At 32.5% G+C, this 21,247-nt stretch overlaps 3 protein-coding genes across 3 annotated transcripts; 2 read left to right on the top strand and 1 right to left on the bottom strand.

Moving 5' to 3' along the window:
• Window positions 1–1,476: 1,476 nt before the first annotated feature.
• On the top strand, window positions 1,477–2,529 carry LOC104879728 (NAC transcription factor 29). Its single transcript, NM_001317128.1, is given in 3 exon segments — window positions 1,477–1,642; window positions 1,741–2,021; window positions 2,128–2,529. Coding segments are annotated over 3 exon segments (849 nt in total).
• A 1,568-nt stretch (window positions 2,530–4,097) lies between these two features.
• LOC100258457 (cytochrome P450 704B1) lies at window positions 4,098–6,602 on the top strand. The gene is made up of 6 exons (XM_010653570.3): window positions 4,098–4,462; window positions 4,642–4,857; window positions 5,064–5,357; window positions 5,496–5,882; window positions 5,970–6,170; window positions 6,296–6,602. Exons 1-6 carry the CDS (start codon window positions 4,151–4,153, stop codon window positions 6,473–6,475), a joined length of 1,590 nt encoding a protein of 529 aa, XP_010651872.1. The 5' UTR covers window positions 4,098–4,150; the 3' UTR covers window positions 6,476–6,602.
• Window positions 6,603–7,207: 605 nt separating this feature from the next.
• On the bottom strand, window positions 7,208–10,218 carry LOC100248185 (2-hydroxy-palmitic acid dioxygenase mpo1). The gene is made up of 4 exons (XM_002271980.5): window positions 9,581–10,218; window positions 7,697–7,759; window positions 7,549–7,620; window positions 7,208–7,459 (listed from the first exon to the last, which is right to left on the bottom strand). Exons 1-4 carry the CDS (start codon window positions 9,938–9,940, stop codon window positions 7,346–7,348), a joined length of 609 nt encoding a protein of 202 aa, XP_002272016.1. The 5' UTR covers window positions 9,941–10,218; the 3' UTR covers window positions 7,208–7,345.
• Window positions 10,219–21,247: the final 11,029 nt, after the last annotated feature.

The raw sequence follows: 21,247 nt of genomic DNA, 5'->3' as shown, positions 1-21,247 counted from the left end.
TAATATACTTAAAAATTAAATACAATTAAAATAAAAAATTTTAAAAATAAAATATTGACTCTTATAATATTTTCGACTCTTTCTGAATATTTATATTTTCTATTAACGTATTTTAACAAAGTAAAGTTAACATTTATTTTTATATTTTTAATTTTAAAGATTTAATTGTATCTTTAAATTTTAAAATTTTTTATTTATTACTTTGAAATCAATTCTCATCCTAATCAAGTGATATTATTAACATTACAAATAAAATTATCATTTCAAGGAAATAATTATTTAATTTATAAAAAGTGTATGTATTTAAAATTATTTTTAAAAAGGTAAAAATAAAATTGATTTATAAAATTTGAAGTTTTTTAATAATTTTTTAATTAGTGGGGATTGGAAATTAGGCAAGCTACTGAGCGAGCCAAGGACAAGCTATGCACTGTTTATTGCAACTGCTGTCTGTCCGGAATCCTGTCAGTGCCATCCTCACGGAATCTTGTCATTCATAAGAATCATAACCACAAATTAATATAATAATTGTGTAATTAGCAATCGTTCATGAGACTTCCTTCAAGTTCCAGCCTTCCACCAACCAACCGTCTCCATTTACCCTTAAAATGTAGGCCAATTATTGGTTGAAAAATCCAGCTCTCATTCCCACGTTCAACACCCCAATCATTTCGAGGATTACTGCTCACTGCTCGCTTCCCGCCTCCATTTCCACATGAATCTTCAATTTTCCATCTATAGAAATGTGTATGGAGTCATCCCTAGCTCATCCAATTATCCAAAGCCAGACACCTCACCTACTCCGCATGCTGTCCTAATTTTTTTTTTAGGATGGGTAGGCCCTCCTTTCAACGGCTCAGATCCTTGGAATATTCTGTCCAACAGTTGCATTTGCCACGTGGTGCATTGATCTTGACGCCAAGGAGGAGATGTGACCACGTGACAAATAAAAAAGAAATGCCACAATGAGTGAGGTGGGTGGATAAGAACCACGAGTAAAAGCGCATACGTTTTCTCTCGTGCTTATCCTACTTTACTCTTTTCGGTACGGACACGTGTCATGTTTCGAAGCTGGCTGTGATGGCTACCTCGGATGACCCGTTCTCCATGCTGAAGATGAGGCCTTGTCACACCGGCTCGAGTATGAAATGAAGCACACTCTCTCCCACCCAATCCCCTTCGCTTTCTTTTCCAATTTCTATTGACCAATTCCAGCGTGATCCCAAGAATCCCTATACCAATAAAGAAAGTGTTATCCTGCGAGTATGGAACGAGGTAAGCTAAGTCAATAAAAAACCAATCAATAAAATAACTCTGAGACAAGGAAATTCCACAACACGACAAATAACCCTCACCAATAAAACGGCTAGCGCTCTCCATTCAAACATTTCAAACACTCTCCCTTCTCTTCAACACCTGTTACCCTTTCCTCACCCTTTCCAACTGCCCAAACAGGCAAAAGGAAAACCTGCTGCGATGGATGGAAAAGGCAGCTCTCAACTTCCTCCCGGTTTTAGATTCCACCCCACCGACGAGGAACTCATCATGTATTACCTCAAAAACCAAGCCACTTCCAAGCCATGCCCCGTATCCATTATCCCCGAAGTGGATATCTACAAATTCGAGCCTTGGGAATTGCCTGGTGAGTTTCATTTCATTGGTAGGAGTACATATCTCAACTATGCTCATGCTCATGTAACTCGTGTTTAACCTTTAATTTTTACTATATGGGCTGTGCAGAGAAGGCGGAATTTGGAGAAAATGAGTGGTATTTCTTTAGCCCGCGTGACCGTAAGTATCCCAATGGGGCTAGACCCAACCGAGCTACAGTGTCCGGCTACTGGAAAGCCACAGGGACAGACAAGGCAATCTACAGTGGGGCTAAGTATGTGGGGGTGAAAAAGGCTCTTGTGTTCTACAAGGGTAGGCCTCCTAAGGGCATTAAGACCGATTGGATTATGCATGAATATCGCCTTAGTGATTCAAGGCCACGCCCCAAGAAGCACAATGGTTCCATGAGAGTAGGTTCTTATCACTTTTAGAATCAAATTTTCTACTATTTTCTTTAGAGTATAGATTATATATAATGGTGATCTGACCAGTAACTGCTCGTGTTTTGTGTTTCAGTTGGATGATTGGGTGCTATGTAGGATCTATAAGAAGAAGCATGTGGGGAGAATTTTGGAAGAGAAAGAAGAAAATTTAGGTCCCCAAATACCCGTTACAAATTCAGATGATGGCGGTGAGCAGCACCAAGTGAAATTTCCAAGGACTTTTTCCCTTGCTCATTTATTGGACATGGAATACTTGGGTCCAATTTCACAACTTCTAGGTGACAATTCATACCATTCAGCCTTTGATTTCCAAGGCACCATAAGCAATATTGCCGGAACCGACCCCCCTGGCGTGGACAAATTCGAGTTATTCCAACTGCCATGCCAATACAACGATTCAACCAAGTTCCAAGTGAATCAGAATCACATTCCGAACCAGCCTCTATTTGTGAACCCAGTGTATGAATTTCAGTGATTAGGCTTGGTTTAATCTTTAAAGGAGGGGAGGGTTGATTGGGTTAGACATGATGGGCATGGCCTGTCCAAAAATTGTAAAAAAGGAAAAATGAGTTAACCATGAAATATACCTTCTAAATTGAATATCAGCACATCAATATCTCAATTAGTTTTTATTTTTATGCATATCACGGAATAAACTCAACCCTCTTAATCAGATGATTATCGCAGCAATAATTCAAGGCATATCTTCAAATTTCAATAATAGATCAAGCTCAACCAATCTATTCAGATATTATTTTGCAAGTATGTTATGGGGAATATGTTAAACTGTTGATTTCTTCCTAGAGAAGGAAGATATTCATATACCATTGGACCAAAAGGGCTCTCTAGACTCCAAAGGATCTTCACAGTGTAAATACAACATCCTCGTTGTATCCCATGAGGATTGTGGGGCTAAACTAACAAATACCCCTTATGAAACTAATACCATTTAAAATTAAAATATGTTTATAAAATTAAACTCTCCTATCCAATCGTGCAAACATTATCTGCTTTGGATTCAAAAGGACTTATGATATTAAAATACAACTATAAAATTAAAAAGAGTTTATACATATATAGCATTAAAAACTTTCTCTTATACATATATTATTTTGCAAGTATGTTCTGGGAATATGTTAAACTGTTGATTTCTTCCTAGAGAAGGAATATATTCATGTACCATTGGACCAAAAGGGCTCTCTAGACCCGACCTTCCCAGTGTAAATACAATATCCTCGTTGTATCCCATGGGGATTGTGGGGCTGAACTAACAAATACCCCTTATGGAGCTAATACCATTTATAACGATCTCTATCCAACTGTGTAGACATTTTCCATTTTGGATTCAAAAGGACTTACGATATTAAAATACGTCTATAAAATTACACTATAAAATTAAACTCTCCTATCCAACCGTGCAGACATTATCCGCTTTGGATTCAATAGGACTTATGATATTAAAATACGTCTATAAAATTAAAAATAGTTCATACATATATAGCATTAAACACTTTCTCCTTTATTCGTAATGGGATATTACAAAATATCAAGATATTTATTGGCCTTGACTAAAAGATGCTACTCATCACATATGATACCCTCTGGTCAAAAGGCGATGCATGTGTGGAGAATTAAAGATAGAGATTTGGGTGATGTGCCTAAAAGTGTGGCCCATGCATGCATAGGTTGAAATGCAGCTACAATGAAGAGGACATTTTGGACGTAATGGATTATTCATCTAATTAATTTATCGCCGCAGTAGCCGCTAGGAAGGTGAAACGTACTGGAATAAGTTAGAGACTTTTGAGTCTATTATCTTGATGCTTTGAATGAGTCTCATGCGGGAATGAAACTCAGCAGGAGTGCTGAGGTACATGTCAAAATAGTTAGATTAGGTAAAGGGCACAAAAGAGCTGAAGTATTTTTTAATCTTACAGCATGCAAAGATTGTTGACAAATGTAGCTAGTTCATCAGCTTCACCACTTATCAACATCTCAACCACCTCATTTTGACTATTCTTTATAAGATATACCCCACAAAGTGTCTCCCGTCAACAAATTTAATTTTGGTTTCCTTCATTTTTCAGTCACCTGAAATGGAAGAAGAGAGGAGCATTGGAACAGCTGGATACAACATGGGGATATTGATGCTAGCTTGCACTGTCTTGACGTGGATTGCCATCCATAGGTGGAGTCAGAGGCATACAAAAGGCCCCAAAACGTGGCCACTAGTAGGGGCAGCAATTGAGCAGCTAATAAACTATGACAGAATGCATGACTGGCTTGTCAAATACTTGTCCAAGTCAAGAACTGTTGCGGTCCCCATGCCTTTCACTACTTATACCTACATTGCAGATCCTGCCAATGTAGAACATGTCCTCAAGACCAACTTTGCCAATTATCCCAAGGTGACACGTCTCATGCACACATGAAAGCTCCTTCAGCTTCATTTTTCTTTAATTTTGACATTGAGTTCAAGAGCTTCATTTTCTTTTACTCATGATCTCATAGGAGAACTTGCACCTCTTGTTTCTATTACGGTCTGTATTTGATGAAAACAAGTGTACTTTTGTTACTGTCACTTAAGGGTGAAGTGTATCATTCATACATGGAAGTACTGCTTGGAGATGGGATTTTCAATGTAGATGGTGAGCTCTGGAGGAGGCAGAGGAAGACTGCAAGCTTCGAGTTTGCATCCAAGAACTTGAGGGATTTCAGCACTATTGTATTCAGAGAGTATAGCCTCAAGCTCTCTGCTATTCTTAGTGAAGCCTCTTTCCACAACCGAGAAGTAGACATGCAGGTTACTTACAAAGCCTTTGTCCATGCACTATCTTTTAGCTAAACATGGATCTTAGAAAGCATTTAAGCATCTCACAACATTCCAATATTCTGCTTTAGTTTTAGAGCTAACTTAAAATGACTACATGTTGGGATGGTGGGGGCTTGGTGGAGACAAAATGGAACAATTATCATTATCATTTGGCTTCTGAAAATTCTATTTTATAGGATTTGCTTATGAGGATGACGTTGGACTCCATATGTAAGGTGGGATTTGGTGTAGAAATTGGGACTTTGGCTCCTAATCTACCAGAAAACTGCTTTGCTCGTGCTTTTGACACTGCAAACATCATTGTCACACTTCGCTTCATCGACCCACTATGGAAAATAAAGAAATTTCTTAATGTAGGTTCAGAATCTCTGCTTGATAAGAGCATTAAAGTCATCGATGATTTCACATACTCTGTTATTCGTACAAGGAAAGCAGAGATAGATCAAGCTCGTAAATCGCATGACGATAAGGTAACCATAAAAAACCTCGTCCATTGGTGTCTCTGTTTTTTTTTTTTTTTTTTTTTAATCCAGGTTTTCTCTTATGTGGAATGAAATGAAATAAATTAATCCTTCATCTAAAAGGCATCCCATCCTGACCATTCTCAGATAAAGCATGATATATTATCAAGATTCATCGAGTTAGGTGAAAACCCAGAAAGCAATTTAACCGACAAAAGCCTCCGAGATGTAGTGCTCAACTTTGTGATAGCTGGCCGTGATACAACAGCAACAACTCTCTCATGGGCTGTGTACATGATGATGGCTCATGCCCATGTAGCTGACAAGCTTTACTCAGAGCTCAAAACTTTTGAAGAAGATCGAGCAAAAGAAGATAAAATTTCACTGCTCCATTATGACATAGAGGACTCCAAGTCATTCAATCAAAGAGTGACCCAATTTGCAAGACTCTTGACCTATGATTCATTGGGGAGATTACATTACTTACATGCAGTGATCACAGAAACACTACGCTTGTACCCTGCAGTCCCTCAGGTATGCAACTTCCACGGATCAGTTGGTGGACAGTGTTGAAAAATGCTAGCCAAAAAATAAAAATAAGAGACTTGTCTGATTGTATAGGACCCCAAGGGCATATTGGAGGACGATGTTTTGCCAGATGGAACCAGAGTAAAAGCAGGAGGCATGGTGACTTACGTCCCCTACTCAATGGGTAGAATGGAGTACAACTGGGGTCCTGATGCAACGTTATTCAAGCCTGAGAGATGGCTTAAAGAGGGGTTCTTCCAAAATGCATCTCCTTTCAAGTTCACTGCATTCCAGGTATGCTTGGAAGGTTGAGAATTCCCCAGGTTTTAAGACTTCATTTTGCAGCAAATGGTGGAGGCTAAAATTATGAAATGGATAGGCACCAAGGTTGTTGATGGTTCTTGTTTCTGTGATTGCAGGCTGGTCCAAGGATATGCCTTGGGAAGGACTCGGCATATCTCCAAATGAAGATGGCAATAGCTTTATTGTGTAGGTTTTTCAAATTCAATTTAGTACAAGGGCACATAGTGAAGTACAGGATGATGACAATTTTATCTATGGCCAATGGATTAAAGGTTACCGTCTCCAGAAGATCTTAAGATGCCTTGGGGTGGCCATTAGGTTGTTGCTATCAATAAGGTGAAAATGTCCATGGGTGTTATCGTATGTACTTGCCCATTGGCTCCAAGAGATGATATCCGATAAATTGACCTATACTAGTAAAAACGAGAGTTTAAAAAAAAATGCAATTACAATAAAACTATCAACAATAGATGAGAATATTTTTAATAATGAAACCGGAGCATGCTTTTCAACTTCAACCTCAGGGGGGAAAAGGGGGAACCAACGTCTCATTGCTAAGGATATGAAAAGATGCTCACTTGATGATGCGAAACTTCCTACTACTTTTATTCATGCAGACTGAAGGGAAACATAATTTATATGCCATTCAGGGAACTTGATTAGGAAAAAATGGATTGAAGTAGTTGTGTTAAGGAGCTAATGCAGAATTATTTGATTCAAAACAAAGTGAATGGAGATCTGTGTATGTGTGTGTTCGCAGACGTGTACTCTGCTTGCCTAAGCATATATAAGGCTTAAAAGGTGACTAGGGTGCTGAAGAAAAAGGAAGGTCGACATTTTCCTATAGGTATGTAAATAGGAAGGTTGAATGATAACAGAAAGCTGAGCAAAATACCTACAGTTTATGCATTCTCTTGCTCAATTAGACTCCTATGCAGACCTTTTTTCCTCCAAAAATGCAAAATTTTATGTTGTTTATCTTGGAGCTTGGCTGGTATGTATATAGCTTTTTCCATAATCCCAAGACAATCTTCAAGCTGCTTAGTCACAATTTGTATATAATGTGTAAGGTTACATGCAAACCACAACCTTTAGTATTGCTTTTTGTCCATTTACAGATTTTATTGTGAACAGTAATATCAACGGAACAGAGATACCAGCACAAACTAGGAAATCAATGTCTGCCTTTTGTCTTGCCATTCATTGATTTCAGCTTCTATCTTTGCTTGCACTCTTGCATGAAATCCTGGGTAAGGCTCATAACCTGAGGCCTGAAGAGCCTAGAAAATCAACAACAGTAAGAAATCAACAGCAGTTTTAAAATTAGAAAACCATCAAGGAGATCATGTCAAGATCCTATGGAAATTACCTCCAGAAGTACAAAGAAGGGAGCCATTAAAAATGCTTGAGCGAGGTTGTCCAAAAGAGCCGGTGCTCGTTTCTGCAGAAAATTAACTGAATTTAAGTGTGTGAAATGACAAAAAATGACTCACAAGTCGAAAATGATAAATGGTTACCTCAAAGATCCCATGGCCAATAAACTGTCCCGTCCAACATAATAATTGAACCACTAGAACAACCTGAAAATAAGTTTGTCAGCACAAAGTTTCAATAAAGAAGAGATGGTCACTAACAAACCATAGTTCACACAATAATCAGGAGGGAAAAACATAGGTGACCTCAGCAAGCAATAAAGAAGAACAAACACAAATGAAACAATGGAGGAGGTAGGTGTTAATGTGCTCCTGAGTATCCCATTACATGAACTTATGTTCTGTAAATGACTAAGGTTATGTTTGGTTCCTGAAAAGTACCAAGAAAAGAAAAAAAATGTAAAGAAAAATGGTTTTCTCATATTTAGTTTCACTATAATTTTTTTTTTTGAAAAAATTAAATATAATTAAAATTAGTTAGAAATTCATATATTTTAAAATTATTTAATCTTTATATAATGTAGGAAATGAGTTTGATAAAACATATGAAAATAATTTATTAATTTTAAATTTATTTTTTATTTTCCTTAATTTTTTCTTTCCTTCCACTTTTCCTCTTTATTTTCTTTCCCTCACATTTTCCCTCAAATTTTCTGAGAACCAAATCTGTAAGTTTTAGGTACATCTCTTTCTACTCAATATCACACTGATAGATGGCCTTATATTCATAGCAGCCACAGTAACAAATGAGCAGCTAATTCTACAGTTCAGTGTAGAATATGAGCGAAACTGTGTGCTTGTAGTCCTAGAAACTCCCGTCTTTATCCAAGACTTCGTATCTCTAAACCTGACGAAAACTGGCTTCATATTACTACACACACAGCAAACACATTGTTGAACTACCAATTGACCCAAACCCATTTGTTTCCATTCATCTCAAACCACATTAAGACGCTAATGCCGAAAGTCTTATCCAACTGCATTGATACATACTTCCACAACAAATCAGATGGATTCAAATATTGTTATTTGCCAAGATGGCACAAAAAGGGAGCTTATCAAAAACCAGTCACAGTGAGGGACAAAGGGGAAACAGATGGAACAAGAAAGGTTAAAAGAATAAGCAAGAAGGAAAGAAAATAAAGGGCTAAATATTGACATTTCAAATCTTCAATAACGCTGGGAGATTTCTATTACAATGCCAGCTATGCAGAACCAGAACCACTCATCCAAATATTGAACGGGAGCAAAATGAAACAGATTGCAGGGAGTAGAAAAGACAGCAAAAACCGCAAAGAATGAAGAGGCAAATATCAGTATTTCTAGCAATCTGAAGAACCAGAACTCCATCCTACAACAAATACTGTTCAGGAATATAGATTTGAATAAGTAGAATAACTTGATAATAAAGGATTTCCAGTGATCATAATTCAAAAGGAATGACTGTAAAAGTATTGAAATTTGAAGAAGCCAACAAAAATTCATTATGATAGAAGGAAAGGACAAGTCACATTATTCTTTCCAGCCATAAAAGTAACACAAGCATCTTCTTAGTATGCTGCATTTCCAGAATTTGAATATGCATGATTGGGTGGGCAAGAGGAAGATATCAACATAATCACCAAAACAAATAGAAGATTTGATCACTAATTCAAAATGCTGAAATGGTGCCCAAGAAAACACAAATTGGATTCATTTTTAAATACTATACAAAACACAGTGCACCAATTCGACTCCCATGGAACATCCAAACCAAAATTCCTGTTTTACAAAAACAATTCACAAAATTACAAATACAGAAACAAAACCGATATTCGATTCACAGATAACCTAACAAACAAGCAAACATATACCCATAATTCAAAATGAAGAATGTCGAAAGAACATCCGATTTGCAGAAAAATGAAGAAACCCCACATCGAATTTCCTGAATAGAAATAAAGAAACAAAAGTTACATCTAAACTCACCTTATAGGCCAGAAGAAACCCAAGTCGACTTGCAATGAAACTGCTAGAGACCCAACAAATTAAACAGAGGAAAGCGGCCAAGGAGCCAGCTCTCGGATCAAAACGGACGTAAAACACGGAATAGATCAGGGTCAACAGAAACCCAATATTAAAAAGCAGGACAACTTTGTATCCTGATAGGGAAAGCTCAAAGGGTGGGAGGTTGAACAGAGAAGGCGTGAAGTAGAGAAGAAGAAGGGCAGTGAATAAGATAGGCCAAACACACATCATGTGTATGGCTATGTTGATTCGATTGCTATGATAAGCCCCATAGAACGCAAAATGATTCTCAAGATCAAAAAATCCAATCCTCTTCATCATAAAATTTTCGGAAATTACGCAAGGAAAATCGAATGAATTTCCTCTGGATTTCCTCGCTCGAGAAAATTATGGAAGGCGAAGGGTGTTTGAGAAGTAGGAAAATTCTAACATAAAAAAAGGTTTCCAAATTGAGAAGTCTCGCTTTGAACAATATCCATGGAAAGGACGAGTACGGAGTACCATACCAGTCAACTTTTTCAAAATTTTCAACTAACTAATAACTGAAACCTTTTGCCCTCGAATTAATTCAGCTCGGAGGAGTTGGTGAGGCAATGCCCGTCCTCTTTTGGTAGGTGATATTTGAGTAATTGAAAAATAATTCTCCTTTCTGCTTAAAACACATTATATTAAATTTTATTATATATAAAGAATAATGATACATGTAAGAAAAATATTATTAAAAATTGTTTCCTTTTGAAAATTATAATGGGTTATTATAAAAACAAAATAGAGTTGAAAACACTTTATTTGCCAATCTTGACGTGTTTTCTACTTTACTTCCTTATATTCAAAAATCAGTATTTTGCATAAAAATACATGTTCAAATTTGAAATTACCACATTTCACGGTCCCAAGAAAAAAATCATGAATAATCCTACAAATATTTTTCTAAAATAAAAAAAATCAAAACTAATAATTATTTATTTTGAATATATCTGGGCAATTTCATTTCAAAATTAACAATTCAAAGTTGGTTCAACTTGAATTCAAATTAGCATTCAAATTAAATTGAAATTTTATAATTGAGGGTTAAAAGTGTTACTCTTTAAGAAATTAGAGAGTAAAATGTTAGAATTTTGAATATGAATGCTACAATATAAAATACATCAACTTTGAGGGATAAAGCATAATTATCCCAAAAAAATCGATACCATAAAATAACAAAATTTATAACAAGTTGTGTTATTTTTATTTATTTCGCATTATTGCTTTTTTTTAAAATAAATTTAATTTGGATTACTCAATTATAATTATATTATTAAAAACAATTCAATCTATTACTACAATAATATTTTATTTAGTCAAATTTTTTTCAATGTTAGATTATTATGTATTTATGGATGGAATTAAATGATGAATTCATGTACTATATTGTAAACTATTTTATATTGAAATATGATTCATTGTTGCAAATTCAAAAGTAGATATTTTTATTATTTAAAATATTAATATTAAAAAAAAGTGATGAAAGTTAAAAAAAGAAAAATGGATTAAAAATATGAGTAAGGAAAAAATTAATTGGAGTATTAAGTAGGAAAATTATGATTAGAAAATGAAGGTTGTGGTAGGGTTTAATTAAGAGCCAAAAATGGCGTATAAGTTGCTTTATTAATAATGTGATTGAGACTTGTGACCAACCCCTCAAAGGATATGTTTGGCTTCTCATCCGTGCTTTTTGTACACGTATCTGAATTTTATTCCGCAAAACTGCACTTTGACTTGACATTTGGCAGGACGAAAGTTGAACATTTCAGATCACTTCAGTTTTAGCCTAACTGAATTTCTTTTTGAAAAAGAAATCACAATCATTCACATCTCCACCCTCACCAACTCTTTTAAGACCCAAATTTATAACAAATTTGTAAATTTGTCAATTTTTTTTTTAAAACATCTATTCAATCCTTTCAAACAAATTCAATAGAAATTATTTAATTATTATATTGAGTTAAAATAAATAAACTAAATTTAAAATAATAAATAAAAATAATCTATTAAATTTTATTTTTTTATATTTTTTTTCTTTCGAATTTTCTTATAACCAAATATAAAGCATGAATTATGAATGATATTATGGTAGGTGCCTAATGTATGGATTTACTACTCAAGAAAATATAATAAATTATAGGTAGTGCAATTTAAATGAAAATAAAAAGGTATCTAAAAGAAAAAATCATGGGATGGGAGGGGAATGAGGGCAAATTCCGAACTATAAGAAAGGTGTGTCCCGACGCTTTTCTGTGAACTAAAAGTAACTACTTACCCTCATGGAAGCAAAACCACGAGGGTTGACAAAATTGTGTGATTTTGGTAACATCTTTCTTATATTTTCTCTCTTCTTGCTTTCTTACTAAATATTTATCCAAATGATGAAAAACCTTATAAATTTAAGATAAATGAAGAGAGGGTACAAGAGTCATTTTATATCATCTTAAGTGATTTTATATTAAGCATTATGGATGAACATTTACTATTATTAACCAAAATTATAAGTAAAAAATAAAGAAAAATATGAGATTTTTAATGTAGTTTAGCGATTAATGTGATTCTTAATTACAATCATGCTTTCTAAAAAAAGATACTAAAAAAACAAAACATGGTTAATTATATAAAGAGGGAAAACCATCATTCATCACATAAAAAAATTTCTCCATTGGATGCTACCCTTCAACATTTGCAAGTTAATCGGATAACTCGATCCTCGTAAGCTTAGTAGGCAATCCCAAACATTTTGAGCGAAATTCAATAAAACTAATTCATACTTCACAATCTAACACCTATTAGATGATATGAATTCACATTTTCTAATTCAATGTAGAAAACTTTAATGTAGGTACAGAACTTTGGTCATTATACTTTGTACACATTTTAGTATGATTATGAATTTGGTCATTATACCTTGTATTTTCTATATACCTTATACATTTAATCTTTCCACATACGAGAAATGTAAATACATTACATTCATAAATTTAATCATGAATCCTAAGAATATGAGAATTAACTTCATGTGATCATGAAGGTCACAATAATTCCAACAACTATTGCATGTAGGATCTTAGGATTCTTTGAGAGTTCATAATATAGAGCATTCTTCTTAAATACCACAAAGGAGAAGTAGAAATCATCTTAAATACCTCATAAGTTGTGCATACACCATACATTTTGTAAGAGATACTTGCATAATAGACTCCTACTAGCCTAAAGTTTGTGATCTTAATTCATATTGTAGTTATGAGGATCTATGAGCACATTTTATGGTTTTAGATCTCCATTGAGGAGTAGAAGAGAATAATAATTGGTGCTATTAAAAAAACAAAAACCCTAAAAGGGGTTAGTTTGTCATGACATACCCTAAAAAGGGGGTTAGTCCGTCACCATATAATACCGATAAGAGGTACCCCCATGATCCACTACCTTCAAGTCAAGCCAAGTATATGACTTGACCACCAGCGACCTAACTACTTTGGCATTTAGCAAAAAGCCTACAAACAACCTGCAAAAGCCTGTAGAAAAGTTAATTGCTTCTTCACATGAAGAAAAGACTATAAAACACATAACCGAGGGACTCCTCCTTTTCAATAAAAAATAACTCTTCGCATCTCCAAAAAGCTACAAAAAATTTCTCTTTGCATCCGGAAAATGACGAAATCTTCCACTTTTTCTTGAATATTTTGCATGGAGATTTTGAGTATCTTCAATAATAACTCACACCATCAAAGTATACATATGAACGGTGCCTTTTGGGAAATATGAATTGATAAAAGCTTTGATATCATATGAATTAATGACTAAGAATTAAGAAGTTATTATTGAAGAAAGAGGCAAAAGCTGGAGAAGATGAGGACCTCATATAAAAGCTTTAGGCTATGTTTGGTTCCCGGAAAATTTGAGGGAAAATGCGAGGGAAAGAAAATACAAAGGAAAAGTAGAAAGAAAGAAAAAGTGAAGGAAAATAAAAAAATAGATTAAAAGTTGATAAATTATTTTTTTTGTTACTTCAAACTCATTTTATTCATTTTAACTCATCAATATAAAGATTAAATAATTTAAAAATACATAAGTTTTTAATTAGTTTTAATTATATTTTATTTTCTTTGATATTTTTCATAGGACAATCAAACATGAGAAAATCATTTTCCTTAATATTTTTTTTCCTTCCTTTGTACTTTCCGGGAACCAAACATAGCCTTAATGATTTGATTGTTCATTAAGAAAGTATACATATGAATTGATATCCTATAGTGCGCTTTGGGCCTTTTAGGACCAATTGGGCTTGTCCTGTTATTAATGTAAGCTTTGTACTTTAATTTTAGTATTTGCTTTGGGTCTTGGATTTTAATCATGGTTTTATTTGATTTAGGCTCTAATTTTTTATCTTTTATTTTTTTTTAGGCCTGGTTTGGGTTGGTTGGATTTTGGATTTGGGACCAATTGGGCAAAACCTTTGCTCTCTCTAGGAGAGAGCCGTGAAGTAGAGAATTTAGAATCAATTGTAAATTTGAACGTAAGTCCAAATTTAGATTATTAAGGGAAAATTTGGATGATGAGATGAGGACGGAGGAAACCAAACTTGAAGGCATATTATCAAGTGAGCATATGAAAACAGGCTTCATAATTAGAAAGAGGAAAGAGGAAAGAGGAAAGTAGATATTTTAGAAGCAAGAAGAAAGTGAAGAATTGAGAGGATTTTTATGGTACATGCCTTTTCAATTAATTTCATAAGATTATATCAATTGAATCATTTTTTTAATTAAATTAATTTTGTGAGAGTATATGAGTTGAATCAAATATTTTAGTTGATGTATTAAATTAATTTTTATATTAATATTAATGCTAGAAAAGTAAAAAAAAAATATATATATATCCTTTTATAAAATAATTTTACAAGCTCATGAAAATTATAAATTTATTTTATAAATTTATTTTATTTAAGGTGAATTACACCACATTTATTATTGTTTTCCATATTAAAAAATAAAAAATTATGTAATCTCATTAAAATGCATGACCTTAAATAAAACATTATATTTATTTTAATTCTTTAAACTACTTAACAATTTTTAGAATTTTTTTTTGGGAAATACAAAAAATTTGCAAAAATATCATATTTGAAAATATTTTTAATTAATCAATTATAAAACAATGGGATTTAAAATTATAGAATAAAGAATAACGAATAAATCTTGACCACAGAAACTGCATGTCATATGCAGCAATAAAATATAAAAATATAAACACTCCAAATAAAAGAAATATATTACTCACTTTTAGGCCACGGATTTTGCTTCTACCATTCGGTACATTCAGCAACTCAAGTGTAATCCCCTTTGTCAACCCTTCTATAGACCTACGTTTTTCACACATATTCCGACTTTATGGCGAGGCTCGCTATTTAACCAAAAAAAAAAAAAGAATTTTTTTTTTTTGACAAAGTTAGAGTTATCACTTATTTTTATTTACTTTTAAAAAATATAAAAATCATGTATAACTTTTTATTTGGAAAAATAATAAGTCTATGAACAAAAAACAAATTCAATGATTAAGTTATTTATCGGGAATGTATGATGATGACTCGTGACATCCCTTTTAATCCTAAATAGGTCTTTATTAAATGAATGTGGGAAATTATGAAAATTGATTAATTAATCATTGATATTGAGTGTAACACCCTAAAATTAACTTTAGGGGTAAAACAATAAATTATAAATTAATTAAACTCATTAAAGTTGAAAGACTCATTTTACAATGGGAAACTTGTGTTTTGGGTCGGCCATTTGGGAATAATTGGGTTTTCGAAACCTAAGAATTGAAAATATGAGATGCAACTGTTAATGTGAAAAATAATATGGTTTTTGTGCATTTTATGTCACATTCCAAAACTCACTCTAAGGGCATGACAATCATTTTACACCTCAAGCACAAATGTTCAAAGTGAAAACGACACAAACATTCATATTGTAACTAGGAATTTACCAATTACCTCAGAGTAGTAGGACAAAATTCTAAAATCTTCAAGTATCAATTTTTAAAAAAACTAACACATCAACTAGTGTTATTGTCCAAATAACTCCAAATTCAAATAATTTAAATGGGAATTAAATTTTAATATCTAAACAATATCCAAAATAAAGTTTGAACCAAAATTCTAACAAAGAAAAATTCCCCAGCCTAGCCATCACCCCTCGCCCGAACTGAGAGTACCTGAAAAATTATCAACGAAGGGGCATGAACTTAAAACTCAATAAGGAATATCAATTCAATTTCATGGATCAAACATTTTTAATCATACTTGTAAATAGAAGATATAACATATACTTATTTTCATAAAAACTTTTGAGTTCAAAATACTAATACATTAAAACTATTCAACAAAACTTTCTCATATCCATTTCAAAACAATTTCTCATCAAAACCAAATCGAATGCATTGAAAATATCTTTACTCTGGTTATCAAATAACAAATAGTGCTCAATTAGGTGAGATTTCATAAATGAGTGGCTAGTTTCAAATTTGTTCTAGTTAAGGTTAAAAAACCAAATATCAATAATTATAACATGTTGATTAGGGCCATAAGGTCAACTATTATAACTCGTTGACTAGGGCCATATAATATCAACTATTATAACCTGTTGATTATGACCGAAAATGTCAACAATTATAACTCGTTGATCAGGGCTATATAATCCAAAGTCAAACACTTTATTTCATTAATTCAAACTTACAAAACAAAATATCATATATCCTCCATTTTTCATTTTTCATAAACAAAGAAAATTCTCCAATATACTTTCCATACAAAACACATATTTGATCCATGCGAAAAGATAAAAATAATATTTTTACGCATTTCAAAACACAAAAGAAAACTATTTTCTTTTATAAAAATATGCATTAATTTCCCTTACCTTGAAGAAGCGCTCAAAAACTTGAAGTATTTAGCTTGATAAATTTACTCATCACCTACCATAATATTATACACAATTATCTAAAGGTAAAAATTTGACAATCCTAAAAATATTGCTAATATTATTACTACCCAATATTATTTTCAACTTTATAAACAATAATAATATAATTTAATGAATTTCCAATTTTTTTATAAACTCATATTTCTTCCAAATCTTATTAAACCATTTATTTCTTTTGTATACTTAAACTAAATTAAAACTTTTATTAAAAACAATTACTATTATTATTACTATATTTTTTCGATACCCTGTAACATCTAAACAGCCCTACTGTAAGTACTCACAAGCATCCAAATCACACAATTCTTACTATTATTATTATTATTATTATTATTATTATTATTATTATTATTATTATTATTATTATTATTATCATTATTCTTATTAATCCTAATGCCCCCTCTTACTTAACAAAATACCCCATGTACTTTTAACAACTCCAACAACCCCACCAATTTTACTCATTATTATTATTTTAATTTATTCCACTACCACTCTTTACCTCTCACAATTACATATTAATTTTTTCTTTCTTTCTTTAGTGCCTCAAATCCAAAATCTAGAAACATGCAATTCTTTTTCTTATTATTTTCCAATCCCTTAAGCCACATATAATCATAGATTTATTTACTCATTTAATTTTTAAAATTTCATTGTTTAGATCTATTCATCTAAAAAAAAAAAATTCATATTTCCCTATTTTCATCAATGAAACAACTTATATTTATAATTTCAATACTTTGATCTTAAAATAAATTAACTAAACTAACCCTAATCTAAATTAAAATTTTCTAAAAAATATTTAATGTGTTCAAAACTAACTAACGAATATAATATATTAACTAGGGTTAGAATCTTAATTGGAAAAATCTAAACTTCAAACTCTTGACCTCTAAACCTTTAGCCCTACGTTCTCCAATTCTCTGTTTTTTTGTTAATAGAGTTTTTTGAATAAAGAAGATAAGAGGAAAATCTAATTTATACCTAGGATTTTTAATTGTAAAAAGATTCTTTTACCTTTAATGAGTTTAATTAATTAATTAATTAATTTTTAATTTACTATTTTGCCCCTAAAGTTTATTTTGGGGTGTTACATCCTCCCCTCCTTAACAAAAGTTTAGTTCTCTAAACTTGACGTACATAATTATTCAAATAATGAGGATGCTTTTCTTTTATTTCCTTTTCTAATTCCTAAGTGACCTTTTGAATACTAAGATTGCATCACTTAACCTTTATCAACTTGGCAATAATAGATTGATTTTTTTTTTTTATCATGCACCACATAAGCATATAACCCTTAACAACCCTTTCTAAGCAAGGAACTAGCCCATAAAGCTAAGATCATACACAATGGTCTAATTACATGTTTTTCCTCAAAACTAAACACATGTTGCTAGGAACGTGGATAGTCATCCTTTGTACCAAAATAATTAATATAGACATAGAAAGAAACTAATCAATCCATCTCCAAAATCACATCCAAATCCTAATGGTCAAGAAGTACTAAGTCAACTAACATCTCCATATAACTAGTCATCATAAGATAACCTCTAAACATAATATTTTTCACAATAGAATGTCCCATAGGAAAAGAAACAGTCAAATCAAAGTTAAGAATACCAACGAGCATACCCAACAAACCAACAAAAGATATTGAAACAAAGAGTGTGTTGAGTTTAGGTCCATCAAGGCTCTAGCAATAAATTGCAAATTCGAATAGTACCTATCGCCACATTAGAAGTGGCTTGAGCATCTTGATGAGTCATAGCAAACATCCGCCCTTAGACTCTAGGTTTCTGTTTATCCTCCTTAGACTTCCCAATTATAAACTTCTTATTCCTTGAACAATCCCGAATCATATGGTTATGCTTCCCACAACCAAAGCAAGCTCCAGACTCTTTATAGCAAGGTTTACCCCAATGTTTCTTACCACAAATAGAACAAGTCACATCTAAATTTTGCACTACTTCCTCTTTAATTTGACTCTCAGTTGAAACAAACCTTTTTGGTGCTTGGTTATCATGGGTACTATCACTCTTACTTCTCTTCCTTTGTTGCTTCCTGTATTATTGAAGCTCCTTATTATCCTTTCCCGCTATAAGGGCTCTATCTACAATCTCTGAATAGACACTAAGCTTCAAAATAGATATTTTGTTCTTCAGATAGGGTTTCAATCCATCCTGAAATTTTAATGTCTTTCCCTCCTCTATAGCAATCAATTGTGGAGCAAATCGTGACAATTATGTAAATTTAGCTTCATACTGGGCCACCGTCATATCCTTTTGTTCCAAATGAACAAACTCTCCTACTTTTTTTCGTCTAACACTACCGGGAAAGTATTTTTTGTAAAATGCCTCCTTAAACTGTCTCCAAACTATAGGTTTATGATCCTCTAAAAGCCTTTTGGTCATACGTCACCAATGATCTACTTCTTTATCTAACATAAATGCTGCATAAGAGGCCTTTTGCTTCTCAAAGCAATCTATAACATCAAAGAATTTCTCTATCTTAAGAATCCAAGCTTCTGCTTCTGTTAGGTCTGAAGTACTAGAAAAGTAAGAAGAACCTAACTTCTTAAAGTCATCAAATGAGCTACCCTTAGAAGACGAGGGTTGTCCAAGAGCTTGAGTCTCAATAGCTCTAGCTTGACTCTCAACCAAACCAACTAAAGTCTCAAGATACCTATAAAGCCCTTCTGCATTCATGGGAGGCAAACCCTCAAGTGGAGGAGGTACATCATTATTAGCTTGACTATTTTGGGAGGATGCTGGTCTTCTTGGTAGGATGTTGTCCTATAAAGCATTAGGTATAACTAAATTAGTCACTAGAAAACCAATTAGACATTTTAGATTCATAAGGAAGAATAAGAATTTATACAAGACGAAACTGAAACTTAAACTAATGTTTCACTCATCTATCCCCAAAGTAAACTAAAACATGTTCCTAACAAGATCATAACCTAGTGCTCTGATACCACTCTATCACGCCCCAAAACCCACTCCAAGGGCATAACAGTCATTTCACACCTCAAGCCCAAAGGCTTAAAGTGGAAATGATACAAACATTCATATTGTAACTGGAAATTTACCAATTACCTCAGAGTAGTAGGACAAAATTATAAAATCTCTAAGTATCAACTTAGAAAAAAACTAACATATCAACTAGAGTGTTATTGTCAAAATAACTCCAAATTCAAATAATTTAAATGGGAAATTAAATTTTAACTTCTAAACAATGTCCAAAATAAAGTTTGAACCAAAATTCTAACAAAGAAAAATTCCCCAGCCTAGCCATCACTTCTTGCCCGAATTGAGAGTACCTGAAAAATTATCAATGAAAGGGCATGAGCTTAAAACTCAATAAGGAATATCAATACAGTTTCATGGATCAAACATTTTCAATCATGCTTGTAAATAGGAGATATAACATATACTTATTTTCATATTTTCATAAAAACTTTTGAGTTCAAAATACTAATACATTAAAACTGTTCAACAAAACTTTCTCATATCCATTTCAAAACAATTTCTCATCAAAACCAAATTGAATGCATTCAAAATATCTTTACTCTGGTTATCAAATAACAAATGGTGCCCAGTTAGGTGGGACTTCACAAATGAGTGGCTAGTTTCAAATTTGTTCTAGTTAAGGTGAACAAAACCAAATGTCAACAATTATAACCCGTTGACTAGGGCTATAAGGTTAACTATTATAACCTATTGACTAGGGTCATATAATATCAACTATTATAACCCATTGATTAGGGCCAAAAATGTCAACAATTATAACCCATTGACTAGGGCCATATAATCCAAAGTCAAATACTTTATTTCATTAATTCAAACTTACAAAACAAAATATCATATCTCTTCAATTTTTCACTTTTCATAAACAAAGAAAATTCTCAAATATACTTTTTATACAAAACACATATTTGATCCATGCAAAAAAATAAAAATAATATTTTTACTCATTTCAAAATACAAAAGAAAATTATTTTCTTTTATAAAAATCTTCATTAATTTCCCTTACCTTGAAGAAGCGCTCAAAAACTTGAAGTATTTAGCTTGACGAATTTACTCCTCACCTAACATAATATCATACACAATTATCTAAGGGTAAAAATTTGACAATCTTAAAAATATTTTATTTAGTATTAGGGATCCTAATTAATTTTTCATGCTAATATTATTACTACCCAATATTATTTTCAACTTCATAAACAATAATAATATAATTTAATGAATTTCAATTTTTTTTTAAACTCATATTTCTTCCAAATTTTATTCAACCATTTATTTATTTAAGTAAATGTAAAACAAAGATTTCTTTATAATCCTACCTATTATTCACTCTTTCCCCCCCTTACTATCATTATAGTTTAAAATATGAAGATAAAAGATTGCAAAAATCTTGTGGGGCCTCATGTGGAGTTAAAACTCCTACCCTTGCACTTTTTCCCTTAAATCCAATGGTCTTTCACTTCTAATTTTCTTTAATGCTAATATTTCACTCTATCATAGCCTTGCAACTACAATTCAAAACTCATATTTTCCCTACTTTGATGATGTAGGCCTGCTACTTTTAAAAAATAATCGATATATTTGAGACTGAATAG

Source organism: Vitis vinifera, chromosome 1, assembly GCF_030704535.1.
Source record: "Vitis vinifera cultivar Pinot Noir 40024 chromosome 1, ASM3070453v1".
In the NCBI taxonomy this organism is placed as follows: domain Eukaryota; kingdom Viridiplantae; phylum Streptophyta; class Magnoliopsida; order Vitales; family Vitaceae; genus Vitis; species Vitis vinifera.
The sequence above is the reverse complement of the archived record's forward strand: the minus strand, read 5'-3'. Positions and strand labels throughout refer to the sequence as shown.

Excerpts from the sequence above, each read along its gene's own strand:
- LOC100258457 (XM_010653570.3), top strand. The coding sequence starts at position 4,151 with ATGGAAGAAGAGAGGAGCATTGGAACAGCTGGATACAACATGGGGATA. Across the intron at positions 5,358-5,495 it reads GTAAATCGCATGACGATAAG|ATAAAGCATGATATATTATC; the intron begins GTAACCATAAAA and ends GACCATTCTCAG. Across the intron at positions 6,171-6,295 it reads TCAAGTTCACTGCATTCCAG|GCTGGTCCAAGGATATGCCT; the intron begins GTATGCTTGGAA and ends CTGTGATTGCAG.
- LOC100248185 (XM_002271980.5), bottom strand. The coding sequence starts at position 9,940 with ATGATGAAGAGGATTGGATTTTTTGATCTTGAGAATCATTTTGCGTTC. Across the intron at positions 7,621-7,696 it reads TTGGCCATGGGATCTTTGAG|AAACGAGCACCGGCTCTTTT; the intron begins GTAACCATTTAT and ends AATTTTCTGCAG. Across the intron at positions 7,460-7,548 it reads CCTTCTTTGTACTTCTGGAG|GCTCTTCAGGCCTCAGGTTA; the intron begins GTAATTTCCATA and ends TTGATTTTCTAG.